This window comes from Enhydra lutris, unplaced genomic scaffold, assembly GCF_002288905.1.
Source record: "Enhydra lutris kenyoni isolate GAN:26980312 unplaced genomic scaffold, ASM228890v2 scaffoldscaffold17, whole genome shotgun sequence".
Classification (NCBI taxonomy): domain Eukaryota; kingdom Metazoa; phylum Chordata; class Mammalia; order Carnivora; family Mustelidae; genus Enhydra; species Enhydra lutris.
This window is the reverse complement of record NW_019154101.1, coordinates 36,146,869-36,171,465: the sequence shown is the minus strand read 5'-3', so window position 1 is coordinate 36,171,465 and position 24,597 is coordinate 36,146,869. Positions and strand designations below refer to the sequence as shown.

Here is a 24,597-nt window from a genome sequence, read left to right as displayed (position 1 = left end):
AGCAGCATTTACTTAAGTGATATTAGCCAATGGCACAGTCGGGAGAGCAAAGCAGTATGAGCTAATGACTTCCTCTCTCAAGTTTAAAAAATACTAGAATGGTCATAGACCCAAGGACCATACATTTTAAGTTCGGGCTGCTAAAGACACTGCTATGGGTTGAACTGTGTCTCTCTAAAATTCATATGTTGAAGTCCTAACTCCCCAGTATCTGGGAATGTGACTGTATTTGGATGTAGGGCCTTTTGAGAAGCAGGTAAGATTAAATGAAGTCAGTGAGGGGTCCTAATCTGATATGACTGATGTCCTGATTGGAAGAGGAGATTAGGGCATGTGAGGACACAGAGAGAGGAGGCCACTCACTGGCCAAGGACAGAAACCTCACAAGAAATCAGCCTTGTGGATGCCTTGATCTCGGACTTCTAGTCTCCAGAACTGTGAGAAAATAAATGTCTGTTGTTTGAGCCCCCAAGTCTGCGGTGCTTTGTGACGGTAACCCTAGCAAACTAATTCACAAACCTGCTATATAACCAGCCCTTCTTTTTCTCTTAGAAGTCTGAAATAAGACCCAAGTTTCTTTTGTGGTTAGATGCATTCTACATCATACTCACAACCCCAACAGGAAAGGCCAGGACGGCTAACATCCAGTCCCGGAGAGAGATGAGCTTCTTGAGCTGCCTTTCTTGTTCTTGGTTCCCACTTCCTCTAGTCAGGAGACTGGAAAGATCAGTCAGCACGCAAATGCCAAAAAAGACAGCCTGGATTACCTGGAGGGAGACAACAGCTGGTGTTAGTCAGGAAGATCTAAGAAGGCCTCAGCTGTAGGACAAGTGAGCAACAACTTTATGACAGACATCTGATAAAAGAAGACCAGAAGCATACTTAAAAGACTAGCCCTACAAAAAAAAAAAAAAAAAAAAAAGAGGAAGATATTTACAAATTGCTCTCATGGGTGAGAGAATTCATCCTAAAAACACTGCTTCCATTTTTGCTCACCTCAGGACACGTACAAAATAAGCATGCACATACATATCTAAATAGGTCCAACAGAAAACAGTATCAAATATCATAATGACATGTCCATTATTTTGAAAATATCATATCTATGATCTAGTTATATTGACTAGTGGGGTTTAACAAATATTGAAGAAAGACAAAGAAAAGAATCAGGGTAGCCTGAATAAGAAACAAGACACTTCTATCTGAATGTGAAGAACTCTTCCTATGCTTTAATCTCCTAAATTTAGAAATTTTCTTGCCAAAGCTTCTAGTCCTTGATTCACAATCAAATGAATGCAATAATCAAAACTGGTACAGAGCAATTTTCTGTTGTCAAACCTAAATGATAGGACCTCTTTCTCAGGTTTTCTGTTTTTGTGAAATAAAAATCTTCCCAAAGTAATATAAACAGAGATAAACCACACCATATTCCCCAAAAAGCTTTCTGTTGTACATTCCCAAATCAATTACAAATTAAATTACTTACATCAGCTACATGTAACTTGGACTATTACAGGGAGGACTCTGAAACACTACAATTCAGTAATCTGTGAAATTCCCAAAGTGGGGGCAAAAGTATTAATGACCCAGAGCTGTGAGTAGAGGCAGGAAGCAACTGTCATATAGCTTAGCAAATGATAATTCAAATTATGGAAAGGGCAGAAAATACATTCCTTGGGCTTAAAAAGACATCCATTTAGCACCAAGAATAGATTCAGGGTAATTTTTCTGGCTTCTTTTACCAGAAATCATTTACTGATGGTATATTTATAAGAGATACAACTTTACTCACTACTTCTTTAGAAAACAACAAAAAGTGTTGTGTAAATGTCCATGTTGGCGGTGGAAAGAACTTGTGATTCAGTGGATGAGTGCATGAGCTCCTCACTGAGGCACAGAACAAAGGGAAGACCCTCACAATCACATGGTTCCATCCTTTAGCATAGTACTCCACACTCAGATTCTCAATCATTCTGTTCAAATTCTTATGTAAGCCATTTTGAAAATTCTGAATGATGGAGATTCCATTGCTGACCTTAGTGAGATAAAAATCCTGCAGTATTTTTACATAAAGTGCAACTGTTATGGTCTTCCAAGCTCACCTAATCCTGCCATTATTAACCAATCTTAGCTAGAGTAATGTTCTCTTCCTTCTCATACCTTAGCCTGTCTTATAGCTTCACTGACTTAAGGTTTATTGTTATTCTTTCTACAACCAGAAACCCCAGAGTGGGAGAAGCTAGGTCTGCGATTACTGAGCATGTCCCGACTGAAGGGGTGGCAAGAATCATGTTGTGATGACCAGACATAATTTCAATGACTCAGGGAATAATTTTACACTTAGGAAAACTTTCCATACCATATCTTATCACTTTAGATGTTTGATCTTTACATCAACCCTAAAGGGCTTTGAGAAATTGGAGTAGCCCGGCTGGGGAATAATAATCTTCATGCCAGTTTGGTCAGTGAACATATGAAAAGGTGTCCTACCTGATCAATTATCAGGAAAATGCAAATGTAGATGACAGTGAGATAGCATTTCTCACCTATATAATTATCTATAATTTAATTCTCACAATACCACTGGTTATATAGATGTAGAACAACTGGAAACCCTACAGTGGGAATGCAACTTGGGACAACCCCTTTGAAGAATACTTGGCAATATCTAGTGATTTAAAGATGCATATACCCTATTATATAGTGACTTCATTACAGAGGGTATTCTCTTACTGGAACTCTCATACATGTGTTCTTGTCACATGCACACAAAAGTTAATTTCTGCATTCATTGCTTCGAAAAAGTCAGCCTATATGTCTCAATTATTGACTGGATAAATAAACAATGTTATATCCATACAATGGAATTCCAAGTACTATCTGTTTTTCATTGTCACAACAAAACATTAAACAAAAAAGGAAAACAAAAAAAATGGTACATTTTGCCAGCCTTAAAATAAATTTCAAAAGAATGAAAAGATAATTTTAAGGATGCATGTATATAAAGTAAAATATGAAGAAATCCATGAAATTAATAGCACTGAATTCAGGTACCTCTATAAGGAGGAAAAGATTTGGGGCACTTGGGTGGCTTAGTTCGTTAAGCATCATCAGCCTTTGGTTCTGATTGTGATCCCAGGGCCCTGGGATCAAGCTCCCTCTTCCAGCTTCCTGCTCGGCAGGGAGTCTGCTTCTCCCTCTCTCTTTGCCCCTCCCCCTGCTTGTGTCCTCATTCTCTCTCATGAATAAATAAAATCTTAAAAAAAAAAGAGGGTAAGACTGGAGGAAAGACACAAGGGCCTCAACTGTATCAATAATACTTTATTTCTTAACTTGATTATTTAGGTATATAGAAGTTTATTGTATTATTTTCTATGTACTTCATTATTATGAAATATTTCCAAATACCTTAAAAATAAAAGGTAAACAAAATGGTTTTCATACTTTGGGGATGTAGTTGGCTAGTCTCTTTCAGCTGTTATGCTTTTAACTCAAGTTTCCTCTATTTTAAAGATGGGCTAGTAATAGCAGGATTTAGTGAACTCCAAATGAAGTGAATTTTAAATTTCATGATCAAGTAACTGCTACCAGAGTTGCCTTCCCAGTATAAACAACTAGACATTTGTGCTAAATATATAAATCACCTTTTTCATATATTGAACTTTTTCCTCTGCAATCAGCCAAGAAATCTTTTTTAATTAAATGGCTCACCTGATGAGGTCAGGCCCACCTTGAATAATTCTCCTTTTGCCACATAAAGTATTGTAATTACAAAGTTGGTTGTACTCACAGGATTTTACAAAATCCCATGGGAGGAGATTATACAATGGTGAGTATCACTGAAAGTCATTTTATTATTCCATATACCACAAGCTGTGGGTTAAATAATTTTCAGAGCTCACGCAGAATGGAGAGTTATTCAAGTTCTGACCAGAGAGGCCTTACTGAATACAACAAGCATTCAGTAGAGACCTAAGAACTTTATGAACTAAATAGTGATGTTAAAGTAGCCTTGAAATAAAAGCTATTTTATATCCACCCCCAAAATACTTCAAAACAATCATTAAAAAAAAGCTGATCTACAAGTAACTTAAATACCTACAAAAACAAAATTCTACAATTTTTAAAAGATTTTTATTTATTTATTTAATTGACAGAGATAGCGAGAGAGGGAACACAAGTGGAGGGAGTGGGAGAGGGAGAAGCAGGCTTCCCATTGAGCAGGGAGCCCAGTGTGGGACTCAATCCCAGGACCCTGGAATCATGACCTGAGCTGAATCAGACACTTAATGACTGAGCCACCCAGGTGCCCAAAATTCTACAAATTTTAAAGAAATATATCAAAATCCAAACATTTGACAATATCCAACATTATAATATTCAACATCTAATCAAAAATTACTAGATTTTCCAAGAAATAAAGAAATCTTTAACCAAGAGGAAAACAGAGAAATAAAAACAGATATTGAAATGACAGAAATATTGGAATTAATAGACAGGAACATAAATCACTAAATTAAAGTAAGTTCAAGAAGTTAAATGAAAATAATGAGTGAAAATAAAAAAGACATTAAAAAGAACCAAACTGGGGGCACCTGGGTGGCTCAGTCAGTTATGCAGCTGCTCAGGTCATGATCTCAGGGTCCTGGGACTGAGCTCCACATCGGGCTCCCTGCTCAGTGAGAAGTCTGCTTCTCCCTCTGCCTCTGCCTCTCCACCCTGCTCATTCTCTCTCTCTCTCACTCTCTCTCTAATAAAAAAAATCTTTAAAAATTAAAAAAAAATCATAAAAGAGCCAGGCTGAACATTTAAAAATTAAAGAAACTGCCTGAAACTTAAAAGTCACCTGGTGGAAATAATAGCAAATTAGACACCTGCAGAAGAAGAATTTAAAATTTGAATATAAAGCATCATAAACTATTCAAAATGAATCACAGAAAGAAAAAGATTTATGGGGCACCTTGGTGGCTCAGTGGGTTAAAGCCTCTGCCTTCGGCTTAGGTTATGATACCAGGGTCCCGGGATAGAGCCCCAGGCTCTCTGTTCAGCAGAGAGCCTGCCTCCCCCCTCTCTCTGCCTGCCTCTCTGCCTACTTGTGATCTCTGTCTGTCAAATAAATAAATAAAAAGAAAAGAAAATTGAAAAAAAAGAAAGAAAAAATTTTTAAATATCAACAGAGTCTCAATGAACTGTGAGAAAATGTCAAATGGACTAATCTATGTGTATTGGAGCCCTAAAGGGGCAAGGAGGGAGAGGGAGGGATCTAGAAAAAGTATTAGAAGAAATAAAGGCTGAAGTTATTCCAAAACGTCATTAAAACTATAAACCCACAGATCCAAGAAACGAAACAAATGGAATACACACAAAGAAAACTACATCAAGGCATAGTACAATCAAACGCTGAAAAACTAACACTTTAAAGCCACTGGAGGAGGGGCGCCTGGGTGGCTTGGTCAGTTGAAGGTCCAACTCTTGATTTTGGTTCAGGTCATGATCTCATAGTCCTTGGAGCCAGCCCTACGTCAGGTTTTGTACTCAGCAGGGAGTTTGCTTGAGGATTCTCTCCTTCCCCCATTTGCACACACATGTGCTCTCTCTCTCTCTCTAAAATAAGTTAATAAGTCTTAAAAAGAAAAAAAAACAACACTGGAGGAAATAGATATATCACAATCAGAAATATAAAGATAAGAAACTTCAGACTTTTCATGTAGAACACCACAAGCCAGAAATCCATGGAATGATATCTTAAAGCCCTATAAGGGAGAAAATTTCTCAAAGGTGAAAGACTTTTTCAAATTCTGAAAGAATTTATTGTCACTAGAGTTTCACTACAAGAAATGTCAAAGGAATGGAAAAAATGATACCAATTAATTTCAAATCTATACACAGCAATGATAATTACTAAAAATAGTATATATGTGGGTAAAATATAAAATATTTATCTTTTAATTTATTTTATTTTTTAAAAGATAATTGACTAATGCAAAAATATGAGAACATATTGTGATGATTTAAACACATTCAGAAATAAAATTACAGCAGCACAAAGGGAAGAAATGGGAGGCATAGGTTGTTAAGTTTTTAATTTTACATAAAGTGGCACAATATTATTTGTCAGCAGAGAGTAATAAGTTAAGGTGTGTTCCATAAACCCTAGAGGAACCACTAAGAGAATAAAATGGAGATCTTCAGCTAATGCATTAGTTGTCTGTGCTGCATACCAAATTACCACAAATTCAGCAGCTTAAAACACCACCAATTTGTTCATTCATAGTTCTATATTTCTGTTGGAAGCCTGGCTTCTATGCCATCAAAATCAAGGTATTGGTCAAGCATGGTTCTTATCTGGAGGTGCAAAGAAAGGAGCGTCTAAGCTCACTCTAGCTGTTGGTAGAACCCAGTTCTTTATTACTATAAAACTGATGTTCATACTTCCTTTTTATGTGTCGGCCAGTCATTTTCAGCATCTTGGATCTGCTCTCCCGCCCTTGTACCTACCTGATCCCACCCCCCAATCCTCAAAACCAGCAACAGAATAGCAGATTCTTCTTGTACTTCAGATCTCTCTGACTTTCCCCTCTGACATCAATTTAAAAAAGCTTTCTGCCTTTAAGGGCTCATGTGATAAGATCAAGCCCACATGGGTAATGTCCACTTCTTAAGGGCAGCTGTGCCATACATAAGGATACATAATCAGAGAAGTTATATCTCATTAATTCACAGGTTCTCAAGGTTAGACTAGGGCATCTTTGGCAGCCAATTTAGAAATTCTGTCTATCACAACTAATAAGTTAATACGGAATATAAAATGGAATACAAACAGTACATTAGGGTAATCCAAAAGAAGTCAGAAATTGGGAAAAAGGAACAAAGGCTAGATGAGACAGAAAAAAAAAACCAGTAAGATCTCAGACTTTAACCCAATAATGCCTATAATTACATTAAATACAAACGGTTTAAACTCTCCCAACCAATATCAGAGATTGACAGACTGCATTTAAAAGACAAACAAAAAGCACTTTAGGGGCACCTGGGTGGCTCAGTTGGTTGAGCCTCTGCCTTCGGCTCTGGTCATGATCCCAGGGTCCAGGGATCGAGCCCCACTTCGGGCTCTCTGCTCAGCAGGGAGCCTGCTTCCCCACCTCTGCCTGCCTCTCTGCCTACTTGTGATCTCTGTCTGTCGAATAAATAAATAAAATCTAAAAAAAAAAAAAAGCACTTAAAGTCAATAGGTATGGATTTGTTAAAAGTAAATGGATGTAAACACCAATTTTAAGAATGCTGGAATGCTATATTAATAATATAAAAAAGTAGGTTTCAAGATAAAGGATGGTACCAAAAATAGAGAAAAACATTTCATAATGATGAAAGGAAAATTCCTTAAGAAAGTATAATGATCTTATAAAGCAAAAATTAATTTAATATGGGACTGAATTACTCAACAAATGTCTAATAATAATTTAATGATAAATAATTCATTGATTCTTGGGAAATAAGTGCCTTTATGAAGATTTAAAAGAAAAGGAGATGAGAAACCTTAAAATGCAAGGGGGGAAGAAAGGAAAGAGAGGAACAGAATCTCATATTCGAGAAGAGAAAAACGAAAGTACATCTGCAAATATAAATGTAATAGTCTGAGTAACGATTTGCCAAACTTGGAAGATTAACTGTATTATGAAGTCTTACGCCCTTCTACAGTTGAACCATCTTCTTATCCTGTGGTGTCATCTGACACAGCAGCCCCCTTACTATTATCTGGTAGCTCTCCCTGTCCCTCTCTGTAGACCTCTCCACTGGGTCTCCCTGCCTCGTAACCACAGTGCGGCCTCCCACTTCACCTGAACTGCCGTGGAAGACTTCTCCAATGAGTGTGTGGAGATCAGGGAAGGGAAGTACCACAAAATGATTTTCTACTCCTTTCCAACTATCAGGAGACTGAGAGGAAATTGTTGGGTTTTGTTAGTTTTGTTTTGTTTTGTATTTTAACTCACAGTGGCTAATTTTCAAAAGATAATCCCTAAATATTATAGAACAGTCCACCATTCTCTAGGGAGAAGCATGGACAGACTTTTGCTTATGTTGCTCATTTAAGCAGTCAGCCAATACTTTAGATTTCTGCTGCTTTATGAGAATTTGATTTGAGCTGACAGGCAACGAATCGCTTTAGAGACATTGTACTCTATTGCCTATCTGTATCATGTTGTCCATTGTAACTTAAAATTCATTAACATAAGAATGGGAAAGTCCTATGGAGATGCACAAGTGAATCTTAAGTAGGATTACCTTGAAGCATTATTTGGCTCCGGCCACTCTGCAGAGCTGGCATTTCCAAACCATCAACTCAGCATGACACACATATACACCATCTGGCTTGGAGTTCTTAACAGGCTGGCTGCTCTTATTATTTTGTATCACGTGTAGAAATGAAGTGGTCAAATGTTCCATATCTCTCCAAGAAATATAAATAGGAATTTATCAGAATGAAAAAAAAAAAATCCCAGGATATTTTGAACTCACTCTAGTATTTGTTCCTCTAAAATGTTCTCTAGTGTTGAATAATTTCTTCTGCATCTTCTCTCCACCCCCTCAACTCTCTCTGTCAAGAGATAATACATTATTTACTGAGTCATTTTAGGTTTAGGATTCATTTCCACTAGTATGGAAATGTACCCAAATTCCATTCATATTTTTATCTTTTCTTACCCATAAGTGGATTTTATCAAATTAACTTAATATTATTTTTCTTTTTTCTCTGGAATGCACTGAACTATTACAATTCTGTTTCTAGCATAGGGCAAATTCATTAGACTTCTGCCATTTATTCCCCAACATATACGATACGGTTTATCCAGAATAGGTTTTATTTCACTTCGTTAGGATCATCTTCAATGTCCTCAATTCTATGTAATTACACCAAAGATTTAAAAGAAAAGGAGAGGAGAGGAGAAAATGTCTATATATCAGGTTATGTCATTACCATAATTAGTTGCTAATTTACATTTCCATCTAACAGGCCAATTTCAGGCAAGAATAAAGAATGTACCAAAGTAAGAAAAGCAGCATTTTACATAAGAAATGCGAATCACTGTTTATATGAATTTTTAAAGACCATAGTATGCTTCTCTTGACCACTGGGAGTAAGACTTCCAATGGCTTGTATCATGTACCATGTTTTGACTATATTGGATTTCATAAGATTAACATAAATATTACAATATATTTGAAAATGTTGCCTATTTTGAAGTTAATTTAGACACAGTGGACAGAAGAAACAAGACAGAACTCTAAGGGGGCAGCAGTGGACACTGGAGTGATGTGGATCATGGGCTGAAAGAAAACCAGAAAGAACAGATGGAAAGAAGGCAGTAAGTTTTTCAGGTGTCATAAGGGAGGGCCTGGAGGAAGCCCCTGTATAAGGATCAGAACATTAACTAAAGGGAAATTTAGATAAAAATGAAAGCAATTCATGGCAATATCTGTGTTCAGTGAAGAATAAATTTGACTGAAGGAGTGAACATGTGGAAACGATATAAGGGCCATAAAATAGCAGTACTATAAAACACAATCTTCAAGGAATTTCCCCCCCTCTATTCCACAAATAGCATATTTTTTAATAGCACAAAATTCCTTCTTCTTGTTATTAAGATAAAGTGTGAATGCCCAAAGGATTCAGCACCACGAGACAATGACTCAGTATTAGGTCAAATGAGTGAATTCTGCAAGGATGTCCTTTGCATTTGTTTCCAGTGCGTTCCTTGCCCAAGACATCTGAGTATCTGTAGCAATTCTACAATCCCAGAAGTCCATCAGCTACAGGGAGGCAGCAATCAGTCACATGTTTGGACACTACTCTGTAGAGAAATCAATGTCTTTAAAACTACCACAGACTCTCTCATCCACGGAGATTGTACCCGTCACATGCACTGGCTGGTGAATTTTCCTCTACTGCCTGCCCTGAACAAGACAATGTGGTTCTCCCACTAGTGACTATAACTCTGGTTTTCTAAAACATTTAAGTGATGTGCTGTAAGCCCAAGGTTTTTCAAGAAATCTTCACCACAAACATTTTTGAGGAGATGGACTCACTGCATCCTCAGGCCCGTGGTTTTCAAAATGTGATTTAGAATCCTTGCCCATGTACGCAGACATTTACCTCATATTGCTCTATCTCATTACTGAAAATCGATGAAGTAAGCCATAAGTCACCACAGACAAGCAATCCATTCAGACAGACAGAAAGAAAAATAAGCTTTTCAGTCAGAAATAACGCACTTCAATGAGCAGCTTCGGAAAGGAAAGCTTGTCAACAAAATTCATTACAATATCACGTAATTGCTTTCAATATATAAGGAGCAAGGAAAACAGTCGTCCAAAGTAGGCATTTGGATATGCTTCACAAAGTAATGGGTGCAATCACACCATGTTCCAGCAACAGCCCGCTAAAAGTACAGTGGGGACCCTTCCAGAGACTCCATTCGAATCTGCAAATAATGAGAGAAAATTCCCTTCAGGTGTTCTCACTTCGTTTCACTGGTACTATGAGCTACTCAGAACCTGTAGGCTTAAAGACTTTTTAAACTATTAATATTAACACAAATCCGGGGCACCTGGGTGGCTCAGCGGGTTAAAGCCTCTGCCTTCGGCTCAGGTCATGATCCCAGGGTCCTGGAATCGAGCCCCACATCAGGCTCTCTGCTCAGCAGGGAGCCTGCTTCCCTTCCTCTCTCTGCCTGCCTCTCTGCCTGCCTGTGATCTCTGTCTGTCAAATAAATAAATAAAATCTTTAAAAAAAAATATTAACACAAATCCCTTTTTAACACCGAATTAAACACACCATTGATTTATTTAACAAATATTTATTGATCACTGCGTACAAAGCACTTAGTGAACTAGTAATGCAGAAATGCGGTTTATGAAGCGATCGTGTGTTGAACTGCAAATGCGAATGTGCTTAGAAGTGTCTAACCTCTAATCTGGTGGAATCTACATCTATTAAATATATGATATCTAGGGGCGCCTGGGTGGCTCAGTGGGTTAAAGCCTCTGCCTTCGGCTCGGGTCATGATCTCAGGGTCCTGGGATCGAGCCCCGCATCGGGCTCTCTGCTCCGTGGGGAGCCTGCTTCCTCCTCTCTCTCTGCCTCTCTGCCTACTTGTGATTTCTCTCTGTCAAATAAATAAAATCTTTAAAAAAAAAATATATGATATCTAGATGTAAGCACAATAATAGTGATAAACAATTACTAAAAAAAATGTTGTGTCTTAACACAAATCTGTTCTGGAGTGCATTACCTGTCCTAACATTATAACATGTGGTCCCACTACCTTTTTCCTCATTTCAGCAGATGACGATTTAAGTGCCAAATGTAATCATTAAAGAGCTAGATAAACCTTGACCTGAATTAAGACCAAATCAGATCTTAATTGATTAGATGATATAGAATCAGATAATCATACATAACCTGTGTATAATCTGTATATAATAAAATGAATTACATATATTAAGAACACATGCACATATACATGTGAACTTGTGTTAATAAAATCAATATGAAGATGTGGCCCCTGTTCTTAGAATTTTCTATTGTCAATATTTAATAATCTACTGATTTTGATCTAACATTGAGTCTACACAAAGTCTATGTCTATACAATTGTAGATAACTATTTGGCAGGGAACTGAATGGCTAACATAGTTACAAAGGTGCTTTGTTTCTAGATACTGATTTCCGCCTTCAGAAACACATCTTTCAGACAAAAATTTTTGGGTAGCTTTGAGAGATCTCACTCCTTATCAACCAGTATTTGTTCAAATTGGCCAGTGTTCTACCATATTCACTAATTTAATATATCATTTTAAAGTTTACTGTTAGAGTCTGAAAAGTAGAAGATAAATCATTCTTTTCATGTCTATTGTCCACTATTTCATGTAAGACTCCACAATATTTGCCTCTAGATTGGAAATATTAATTAAATCCCAGAGCCCTTATAGTTTGAGAAAGTATGAAGCTACTATTCAAAGAGTCTTCCCACCATCTAATGTAAGTGACAATGAAAATATCAGACAAAATTAAAGGTCTCTAAGACATTTTAAGATTTCATTAATGACACAGAAAAATTAGATAATACCAAGTAGGGGAGACGATATGGAACAAATTAGTGGGAGTGTAGATTGGCTAAATCTCTTTGAAAGACAATGGTATTACCTAGTGAAACTGAGGATTCATATACCTGTGAATGGTTTTATGTACATCTGGAGTTCATAAATCGGAATGAGATTGGAGATTTAGGTATAGACTTTGATCCCTCAGGCTAGTATGAAATTAAAGAAAAAAAGATGCAGTACCATTATTTATTATACTAGGAAACAAATAAATACATCCAATTCTCAGTTACTTAGGTAACAAAATAAATACAGCCATTATTTTTTTAAAAGATTTTATTTACCTATTTGTCAGAGAGAGAGAGAGAGAGCACAAGCAGGGGGAGTGGCAGGGAGAGGGAGAAGCAGGCTCCCCACTGAGCAGGCAGCCCGATGCAGGACTGGATCCCAGGACCCTGGGATCATGACCTGAGCTGAAGATAGATGCTTAACTGACTGAGCCACCCAGGTGTCCCCAGACATTATTTTTTAAATGAAGTTACTACTTTTAAGTTTCTCTTAAGAAACAAGCTTTTCTAATAGGTTCAAAAGTAATCTAATGAACATAATTTTGAATCATAACTAAAGTGTAGTATGATTTTATAATGTAATATGATTTTATCATTCTTTAAAGACTTGGTGACATTTAAAACTATAAGTTTATGTTGAGTTTTAGAACTGAATTCATTAATTGTTCTTAAAAAATGACAGAGGTTTAGTATAAAGAACATTTGAGCTATCATAGGAGAATAACTGTAAGGTATAACAAGAACTCTAAAAGGTACTCTGTGGCTCAGAGAGACTATCTAAGGAAAGAAGAACTTAGAAGAAGCTGTCCTTCTCAAGGATGGGCTTCAGAACTCACTGGAAAAGGTAGGTTGCAGCCTCTTGGATAGTGGGAAAGTTCTCTGGGCTGCCTGAGCAAGATCTGGTCCATGGTCACTAGGCAAGGAAGAGGTAGCCTTCCCAGATGCAGATGAGCCTTGGCTGATGTGCGGGAGCAGGGAGGGTGCTGAGCAACCATTGTGGGCAGGAGACTGGGAACCCGAGATGCCCTTCTTGGGAGGGCTACAGGGATGTGGTCAGTAAGGATCCACACTCCCCTGCCTGTGACAGGGGAGAAGTAATACTAGACATCCTCGTTTCCGGGTGGCTGATCCGTGGGACAGCAGATAGAACCAGTGAGTAAAACCCCTTCCTCAAGCCATGTCCCTTCAGCACCCTCCATTTAACGTTACTGTGAAGGAGAAAGTCTGGTCCATTATGGAAAAGCAGATATTACAGGGTTAATCTGGAGCTGAGAAACGATATATACTCATTTAACTCACCACGACTTCATTGGTATTTAATAGCACTGATGACACTGTTTCATTTATTCTAATGAAATGTAGAAGAATCAGGGACGAATATTTGCTTTTAATTATTCAGACTGGCAACATGAGTCCTACCTGACTTTGGGCCATTTAATTATTTTATGTCATCTTCCATAGAGAGTAAATTAGGAAAACCAATGGAGATATTATTTTAACATTTTAAATATGATAGAACATTCAAGGTGGTCTATTTTTGCTACTAATTTGTGAGACTCGTGTTAGGCAGAGAAGGCTAAAGTGCGGGGCCAAAATGAAATACTGCATACGTGCTGAAATTTAACCAATCATTATCATGACCTTCTTGTTCATTTCAGAATTGTAATGATAAAGAAAACAGAAAACAACCCAAATGTGCACAAACAACCATGGATAAGTAAATAGAGATATTAGAAAAATAACATGGCAGTGAAAATACAGTTACCTGTATCAACATAGGTGAATCCTTCAAGCATAATGTTGAATAATAAAAGTAAGCTGGAGAAGATGGAAAAGCTATGATATTATTTAAATACAGTCTTAAAAGAACTGAATAATAATCCACTGTATTAGCCCAGGAATACACATGTGGTAAAACTACAAGGAGAAGACAATGATAATAAAATGCCACCCACAGCCGAGTTAGACCTCCCTCTCCCCTTCCCAGTACACAGCTCATGTCCCCCCACTTTTTTTTTAACATTTTATGCATTTATTTGACAGAGAGAGATCACAAATAGGCAGAGAGGCAGGCAGAGAGAGAGGAGGAAGCCGGCTCTCCACGAAGAAGAGAGCCCGATGCGGGGCTCGATCCCAGGACTCTGGGATCATGACCTGAGCCGAAGGCAGAGGCTTTAACCTACTGAGCCACCCAGGCGCCCCCTCAAGTCCCCTTTTACCTTGTTTTTCTAACCACCTGATTCAAGTATAATGAAATCATCATTAGTGTTGCTGTTTTATAAATTCCTGACTCTCTCATAGGCCAGTGAGGGGAGGGTTTGGCTGTAACACAATATTGCAACCCTTGAGATTGCCACACCATGTGGCATGTAGTATTAGTACCCATTTGCCAATTACAGAATTAATCACAGTGGTGACAGCCAAATGGGTGGTTGCGAGCCTGACCTGAGACTGGTAGAAGGATGGCATGCAAGTGCTGAGGGCCCCGTGAGGAAGGCTCTGGCAGAGCTATATTCCGCTGACCTGCCCTGCTGTGACACTTGTTTGCACTTGTTCATGGTGCCCTAGTTATAGTGCATCCAAATGGGATCTAATGGGTTTGGGTGTTTGGAATCAAGCCCAGCAAGACCCTAGGGTGAGGGTATCAGTGAGGGTATCAGGAGATGAGTAAGGAGAGACAGATCACAGGGTTTTGACTGGTTACAGAAAAATCAAGTCGAGAGAGACAGAGGAAGAGAGACATAGTGGGAGTCCTTTGCCCAGTGGGGGCGGTCACCTGTCTGGTGGGAGTGAACGAACTGAAAGATGGGAGACTGTGATCAGAGGAGTTCGAGGTTGAGCTGTTCTCGATGACAACGAGATCCAAGGGAGGCTGTAGCATCAAGCTCCAGGCTGGTGATTAAAAATCAGCAGAGTTGAGGACAAAATGTGTTGTGAGGAGTGAATTTCATGTACTAATTATGTTATTGTAAATGTGGGGGCAAAAAAAAAAAAAAGTTAAAAGAGACTGGAGTCAAAATACAAAGAAACATTGATCCTAAAAATATCAGAGACGTTTTAGGAATGCATCAATGAAGTATATCAATATGAAATACATCTCTAGAACAATGAATAGTAACTGAGTGTCTTGCATCAATTGGAATATAAACGGTGGTGGCTTTCCTTTTAATTACATTAAAGAGATGCATCTTCTTCTGACCTTGCCGCATTTCTGTTCTCATAAGCAAAGTGTGTGTTTCAATGCTAATAAATAGAGCCAAGTATCAATAGCTAAAACTGTACATGGAGAGAACAGTATAAAAACGTTGATGAGTACATATCATTTTGATACATCAGTTTGATTTATACCTCACAGAGGGATAAAACTAGTCTCATCACCTTTGTTATGGATGGAGTAAAGCAGGAAAATCCAAAATCCTCTGGAGAAGTTCCAGCAGGTATTAATAAAAATACACATTTCTTCTAAAAACAGTATTCATCCAGAAACTCTGAAGGAAGTTAAGTCAATACCATATATCAAGAAGTCAAATAAAATTTAAAAGTATAAATTCAGGAAGAGAGAACACATAGAGCGCTAAGAAATCAGAACACAGGAAATACGTATTTTATGTTGCTTTATAAGGTACATAATTTTGAAGACAAGCAATAATTTCCTCACTAGAATAACAAAAATCATCAGCTCTTTGTTAGAAACTGAAAGTACAAATTTGTACTAAATTTTAAAGACAGCTAGGAATAACTGAGGGTTGCTGGGGGCTGCGAGGGTAGGGATAGGGTGGTTGGGTTGTGGACATTGAGGAGGGTATGTGCTATGGTGAGTGCTGTGAATTGTGTAAGACTGATGATTCACGGACCTGTACCCCTGAAGCAAATAATACATTATATGTTAATAAAAATAATTTTTTAAAAGATAACTAGGAAAAACAACTTTTTGGATAACTACCTTGTTCTGGGTATACTAAATTTAGTAAAAAGCTATTTATAAATTTCTAAGTGATTCTGAACAAGATTTCTCCGAGAATATTTTTTGTCTAAATCAGAATAATTAAGAATAATATTATTTGAAATAATTACCGCAAGCTTTTGCCAGTAGAAAATCAAATGCTTACTTATGGTTTATGAGAGTTAACGTTTGTACAGTGAAGCCTTCTATCACTTGCTGGTGATAAGGTTTTGGTTGCTACCCACAGTGCTAACACAGTGGTTCTCACAGCTTCTCAAATAGCTAGCAGTGACTATTGATGGCAATTTTGCCTGTAGGTAATGAAGGAAGGAAAAGAGAGAGGGGTGGAAGGGGAAGGAGAGAATGGAAAAAACGAGTAAGGAACATCCTTGGGAGAAAAGCTTTATGTCATGTTGTCTTAGTCTGTTTGGACTGGCATAGGAAATACCAAACACTAGGTGGCTTATAACCTACAAAAACTAATTTCTCACAGTCTGGAGGCTGAGGAGTCCAAGATCAAGTACTGGTGAAAACAGTGTACCATTACATATTGTAGTGTACCATAACCAGTGTACCATAACATATTGTTAACTGCAGTTTCAAAAACAGACAGCCATCTTTTCACCGTATCACCTCACCTCTCCCTGGAACCTTGTATAAGAGCATTCATCTGATTCATGAGGGCTCCACCCACTCGACTTAATCACCTCTCAGAGGTCTCACCTGCTGATACCATCACCCCGTGAGTCAGAACTCAGCACAGAATTGTTGGGGGGGTGGGGTAGGGGTTGTAGCAGATGTATGGGACCCAAACATTCAGGCTGTAGCAAATACAAAGTTATAACATAATCAGATACTCTAAAAATATATATACCTCGACCTCAATACAACATAAGATGTTCAATTTTGTCAGTAACTCTCTTGGTCAGAATGCAGCTGCTAAAGGTTAGGGTTTCAAACTGGTAAATGCCAGAGAATATGGTGGACAAAGAAGAGCTAATCTATCCATCTTTTCTATCGTTAACAGACGCAGCTCAAGAGTTGAATTGAGAATATTATCTAAAGGTGTTCAACAGATCATGTCAGATTTACCGACTGTCCGTGAGGAAGCTTACATGTGCTATATATCACATCAGACTCAGTCGCTTTTTAAAAAAATCCATTGTTGATGCTGAGCCCAGAACAGAATATTTAGTCACCATTACAAAGCCCAACTTTTCTTCTGTGACTTCAAGATACTCTGAAGGAAATCTCCCCAAATGCAGAATCAGAAAAAATCTTTCTTTTAGTGGCATTATTTCCCTTTGTTATCCTGTGATTGTGCTCAGCGCACCAATCAGTTCGCTGAATAGGGTTCAGAGATAGGGATGAATGTCTCTACCCAAGGTTCTTGAGCCAGGCAGGAGCCCCAAATTCCAAAATAAAGGGAGGGATCCACCCCTTGGATAACTAGACCCAAAGTATTCATGAGCCACTGCAGAGACAGGACTGTTCTCTGTCTGAAGTGAAGGCCCCACAGTTTTGTAAGATCACGCTGCCTCTCGGAATACAAGGAAGCATCAGGGTCTCAGCTCCATTCCCTTCCACAGTGTCCACCTGTTGCAATCAGAACAAGCTGCCTGTGTGTTTGCCAATAGTGCTTGTTACCACTACTTAGAAATGGATTTAACTCCCCTCACCCAAATATTGCCCCACTGATGGATCTCTCTCGAGAGGGCCACATCCTATGGAAATTCTTACATACTTCCGAATTGTTTAGCCTTTAATAATCTCTAGTTTAAAGCTCTATATTGCAAGATTTATGATGTGTTTGGTATCTAAATAAGCACACATGGGCAAAAGCTAGGATCCTCTGGTAGCCACAGTGCTCCCAGACATGATCTTAGAAATTTGTGGTTAAGTGATAATGAGGAAATTCTTTCTTTGGGACACTCTCCAGAAGGTCTGTAGAGGAGTGGCTTTGGTAACGTTTTTATTTAGGTCTCTCTAGTTCCTCGTTGAAAAACTCACCCTAGGATCTTGCATTTCAGTTATTTATTAACACTATCAAGGTAACATAAATGGTTAAGTTTTGGGGTTATGCTACTAAATTTCCTTTTATACTCATACTTATTTTTATCATGGTACTAATCCTTACCAGGAGATCTGCCCTCTTAACAGATATTTTTAAGTGTACCATAACATATTGTTAACTGCAGTCTCAATGTTGTACAACAGGTCCCGAGAATTTATTCATCTTACATAACTGAAACTCTACACCCATTGGTTAGCAACTGCTCATTTCCCTCTCCTCCGCCCCTGGCAACCACTGTTCTACTCTCTGCTTCCATGATACCTTCCTCGATACCTCATAGAAATGAGTCATGTAGTATTTATCCTTCTATGACTGGCTCATTTCATACAGCATAATGTCCTCATGATGCTAAACTAATTTCTGTCAATTAAATGAACATAGTTGACACATGGAAAAGCTTTATCAACATAGAAGGTAACAAAAGCTGACACAAACTGTTTTCTGGAAGGTGTCCTTAATGAAGAAAACCTGGCCCATGTCTTAAATCCAACAGTTTTGTCTTACCTGAATGTAGAAAGCATAGTGTAAATAACATACACATCCATTTTTGATATATTTTCAACTCTGTGGACCTAAATTCCTTTTGTACTTTTCTGAATCAGTGTTTATATGTAGCATCTTTTGAGGCTGAGGTCACTATCTCTGCTTGAACATTATCATGGAACATTCTGCACGGGGCTGTGTGTAACCAGCTCAGTGGTGCCCAAACATCCTTGGGCTTGAATCAGCTCCTGATAGAAAAATCTTTAAATCTATCACATCATGAGGACATTGGGGCTTCATTTAGTCAAAAGATAGGTTTTTGGCAGTGACCATAGTGAGCAGGGTAAAGGCTATACATAAAAAATATCCTAATCAAAATTGGCACAAGAAATCATGATATACTAACTTTTTTCAAAAGTGTAGAATGGTTGCCTCATGATCACCTATATAGTAGTTTATGACCCAGAATATGTTTGGTTGTTCGTCAGGTTGGCCTTTTTGTCTTTCCCAGTGGACGCTCCTCCATCTCTTTGCTTTTACCTCCTTAACTTCTCCAACTCCAGACTCTGACGTACCCCAGGGCTCAAACAGTGGGCCTCTTCTCTTTTCCAGCTGCAGAGGTCTGACCCAATGTCCTACTTTGAATACCATCTCTCTGAAATGACTCCCACACTGACATCTCCAGCTGTACCCTCACTCTTGAATGCCAACTGTCTATTTGACATCTGTGTTTGAATGTTGAATAGGAAACTCAAACTCAACGAATCCCAAAATGAGCTCCTGGTGTTCCCCCACAAGTCTGCTTCTGCTACGACCAGCCCCATCTCAATCAATGGCCACTCAAACTTTACAGTAATGAGGGCCCCAAGCCCTGTGAGAGCAGTTCCTTAGCAAATCCTGTTGGCTTTATCCCGTCAACACTGTGCACCGCTTCTACTACTATCTCATGCTCTGCGTTGTCACCAACTCTCCCTTGGTTTTTCGGAAAGGCCTCTCCATCTGACCACCCTGCTTTTCTGGTCTTCTCCCCTCTGCTCTATACGGCAGCCAGAAAGAGGCTGTTACAGGTCAGCTCATGACACTGTGTTCACACCCCTTCAAAAGCTTCCTACCTCAGGTCCAGTAAAAGCCAAAGTCCTTCACAACACGTGTCACCAGGCCCTTCCCTGTCTCCTGCCATCTACCACCTCACTCGTGCTGCTCCAGCGTCCCTGCTCCCCCAACTCGGGGCCGTTGCACCTGCCGCTCCCTTGAATCACCCTCACTTGCTTCATTCAAACAGTAGCTTATGGTGAGGCTCTCCCTGCAATTCTGGGAAACTGCAACTCCTCCTCACTGAGGATGACACTCTCTAGCGGCCTTTACTCCTCTCTTCGGGGTGGGGGGCAGTTTCTACACCCTCTCCCCTCCCTCACTGGAACCTGGACTCCACGAGGTCAGGCGCTGGCTCAATCTGTTACTCACCGATGGATCCCTGGCACTCAGTAAATGCTGGCCAGATGAGCGAATGACTGAATTTTACCTCTTTGCATTTTCTCACTCAAAACACAGAGGCCAGCCTTGCTCAAAGTCACTCAACAAGGACATTTTGAAGCCTAAATGTGACCCCAGGTCTTCTGACTGAAAGCCCATACTCTTTGTACTAAGACACGCCATTTAGCCTACCTCCAGCATTCCTACCATCTCCGAGGCAGGGCCTGGTTTGATCATGCTTACTTACAACCCCAAACACCTACCAGAGCACAGCGCAAATGAAGAGTACAAAAGTGTTCACTAAATAAGAGAAGAACTTCATCCAGAAAAATATGCTAACCACTTCCTGTCTGGATTGCGAACCTATTCGGGGCAAAGTTATATTTTATTCATCCCTGTGTCACCAATGATACAAGCTTAGTGCCTAGAACAAGGCAGGATCCAAATGGATGCGCCATCAAGGAACAGAACTGTATCAAGTTAACCCAAATCAGGATAATCAAAAATGTATAAGTACAGCTGAAAGGTCGTGGAGTTCTGCCCTCAGTTCATGCATGGAGCAGCCAAATCACCTAATCGGAACTCCACCACTGTATAAATCTACAGATACCAGAAACTGAGGAAGGAGAAGGCTTGCTCTTCAACAAAAATTACACTCTTGGTCGGTAAGACTGTGGTCAACCCCAGATGCTTGCCACGTGCCAGGACCTATGCTTGGTGCTTTTCATGCACAATCTTATTTCACTGCCACAAAAGTCCTTTAAGACACACATTATATCACCATTTTACAAATTGTGAGTGTGTAACTCAAGAGGGGTAGAGTGACTTCAAGGTTATATCTACTCCTGTATCAGTCAGTATAGGAATCAGGCCTTTTGACTTCAGTGCAATGTTTTTATTTCAATACACAAATGCTTCTTTTAAACATGAAAAATAATTAAACATCATAATACATCTGTCTTTCTTCCTATGGTACAAATCAATGCAAGTATTCTAATTCTGAAACTTACAGCCTTCTCTGACATTTCTCCACAGTCTTCTGCATTTACTTAATTCTTATTTAAACTCTGTAATGCAAGTGGGCATTTCCAAACAGGTAGAATCTTTCAGGAATGTAATTTGGACATAAGAATCAAAAGTCTTTAAAATACTTTCAGAAATGCATCTTACTTAGTCACAAAGACTTATGGATAAAAATGTTTGTTTCAATGGAGTTTATACTATTAACAGTCAGGAAATTGCTAAACTCACCAAAATGACATTACTTAAATCTTAAGGGAACAGTAGAATGTTATATATCCCTGAAACACCATGTCTCTGAATAACAGTTAACAACTTGAGGAAATGGTTAAGCAAGATAATCAAGTACAAAAAAACAGTAATGAAAAGTAACCATCAGCACAACAGCAATAACTACTATTACCTGAATGCTGAGTGAGTGTCAGGCACTGTGCTGGGCACGATACCAACTCATCTCATTTCATCTTTACAACAACCTCATGAGCTGGGGGCTCCAGTCATCCTGATTTTACATGGGAAGAAATACAGGCACAGAAAAACTTTTTATATACAGTATGATCTCAGATTTATGTATAACATTTGTACAAAGAAAAAATGATCTAGAAATAAAGCTTTTAGCCAGGATACTTTAAACAATTGATGATCATACATAGAGGTCGGATACCTGTAAGCTGACATTCAATGAAAATTTGATTGCAAGGGGCGCCTGGGTGGCTCAGTGGGTTAAAGCCTCTGCCTTTGGCTCAGGTCATGATCCCAGGGTCCTGGGATCAAGCCCTGCATTGGGCTCTCTGCTCAGCAGGGAGCCTGCTTCCCCCTCTCTCTCTGCCTGCCTCTCTCTCTACTTATCATCTCTGTCAAATACATAAATAAAATCTTAAAAAAAAAAGAAAATTTGATTGCAGTCTAACGAACTTTTATAAGTGGAAAAATACATAAAAACTGAACATTTTACTCAAATTATAACTCACTATGTCTAATTGTTAATAAAATAAAAATAGTGCTGGCCTCATATTTGCTCATATTCCCTTTCTCTCCCTGCCACCACTCCCACCTTTGTGCATTTTCCTTCCCACATTTTGAAAGTGGAATCAGATGGGTTTTTCCATTCATATTTCTGAGAACTTATTGCAAATATGTAACTAAAACAGCAAGCGAAAGCATAAACTAATTATGTCAAAGGTTTTTGCAGCATTTCCCCTGAGGAATTATCTAGTGTTGTTTTTAAACTAGTTATGCTGTTTTTTGGGAGAAAAAAACCCCAGGTATTAAATTTATTATCCCTGTAAGATTTTTGAAAACAGATCTGTGTTTTGATAGCTCAGCACAAAAATATACTTTTGTACTAACTTTCCTGCTCTTCGGGGCCTTGAAATAGTTGAAGCCGTTAACTAAGTGTTTGGGTTGGTTGTTAGCCTTGGGATTTTGTTTGCAATCAAATTAGGTTAAGAAAATGTTTACGGTACTTCACTGTCCTAAGAGAATTTACAGAATCAAAATGTCCTTCTAGTACTTCTCAGAAGATGAAGAGCACACGTACTCAATCAGCTTTGGGGAAAAATATCTAAAACCTTATTTTAAGTTGTGGCTACCTGTATAGCCTGGGCTAGTTTCTGGAAGGGAATTGTAGATAATGTTAACTAAGGTGGAAATACACAAGGCAGAACGTGATTCTCCAATGCCTGTCTTTCCATTCTCTCATATTCACTTAATTGCTTATTTATGTGCTCACCATTCCTAAACACTAGCAATCTTTCCCAGGCAGAAGGTTAGCTCACAGGGGTATGTTTTACAAATGCCTTTACCTCAGCCTGGCATGTTTTTCTACTTTCAGCCCACCTCTCCCCCATGACTCATCCTTGGAGACCCAGCTCCTCTCTCGCCTTAATAGCTGAAGGGACCCTCTATGCCTTGGTGCTAAGATTTTATGTCGTATATGCCTCTATCCTTGCATGTATGTCCCTGTATTTAGGTGTTGTTTCTGTCTGTCTACTCTAGAAGACTGTGAACTTCATAGGGAGGAGCATAATTTTCTATTTGTGTGTGTGTGTGTGTTTGTGTGTGTGTATACACATGATTATATATATCATATGTATATTATATACATTATATATATATATGTATATACACACACACACACACATATTTCTTTTTTGAGAGAGGGAGTGGGGGGAGGGCCTGGGGAGAGAGAGAATCTTAAGCAGGCTCCAAACCCAGCACAGAGTCCCACACGGGACTTGAACTCATGACCCTGAGATCATGATCTGAGCTGAAATCAAGAGTTAGACACTTAACTGACTGAGCCACCCAGGCGCTCCTGTCTTTAGATTTTCAAGTCCAGTCTACTTGCTTAAGTACTCAGTTGCCCTTAGGCAAGTTCTTCTTATACTCTGAACCCCAGTTTCCCCTTTTGTAAAATGGTCATATGAATATGACTACACAGATTTATTGTGAAGATTAGGTGAGATGCTGCATGTAGAAGCACCTGGAACATAGGTTCTCAATTAATGCTAACTTGAATCTGAATCATTCCATGCATTCATGCAACACACATCGCAATAGTGAATCCACACTGAGCAAAATGACTGATAGCTAAATCCTCAACACATGATTATGAAATAAAAAAATAAACATAAAGCAAAATGTGTAGACCAGTGCCCCTTTGAATTACAAGAACTTTAAGGATATGATAAGAATTAGAGCCTTTCTCCCTATATACATAGACTCAATTTTGCGTGCAATTTTAGGGACTCTCCAAACTCCTCGAAGCCCAGTCATGTCCCTCAAATCTATAGGCATCTGTAGGAGTCCCCTACTATAAACAATCCTCTGCAAAGACTAGATTGCCTCGGCCACATGATTCGCTTCCTTCTTTAACTGCTACGGGTCATCCTAACTCTCACGAGGCTCTGGCCCTTCCCATTGAGGTCTGGTAATCTGCCTGTGAAAGAGCTGTTGACCATGAAGTGTTCTCTCCTGGGATGTGAGTGGACAGAAACCAAAATGTAAAGATCCCAGTTTGCCGGATTGTTTTTTGGGATTTAACATTATATGTGGGGGTGGGGGGGATGTAGTCTGGGCCTTTCAAGCATTTAGTTCTTCTTATTCACCATAAAGGCAAACATTTACAAAGTCAGGGTGGGCTTTTTTCTCAATTAGGGTCAGAATTTTTGTCAGAGAGCTCCCAGGCACACAAAATAGGATGCTGATTCTTTCCAGTCTCAACTAAGCTGAATGTGTATGTCTCTCCGGCCAAACCACCTAATGTTTATTGACATGTTCGGGTATCATTGGCAAATATTTTAGCTCCCTTGCAGTTCTGTGCATCTGGAGATGTGAATGAGCAATTTCTGGACAGCGTCTGTAAAACCGGCTATGGATTTGCCGGGAATTTTCCTGGAGATAATCTTCACCTGGAGGATTGTTCCTCCACAC

The 24,597-nt window shown here is 38.9% G+C and overlaps 1 protein-coding gene across 3 annotated transcripts in view; it reads right to left on the bottom strand.

Moving 5' to 3' along the window:
- Positions 1-24,597, bottom strand: part of LOC111147633 (androgen induced 1) — a 260,604-nt gene that overhangs the window by 199,693 nt on the left and 36,314 nt on the right. For all 3 annotated transcript variants that reach the window (XM_022503817.1, XM_022503819.1, XM_022503818.1), the window contains exon 2: positions 612-767. In XM_022503817.1, the coding sequence (XP_022359525.1) occupies positions 612-767 (156 nt within the window). The remainder of the gene's footprint in view (positions 1-611; positions 768-24,597) is intronic.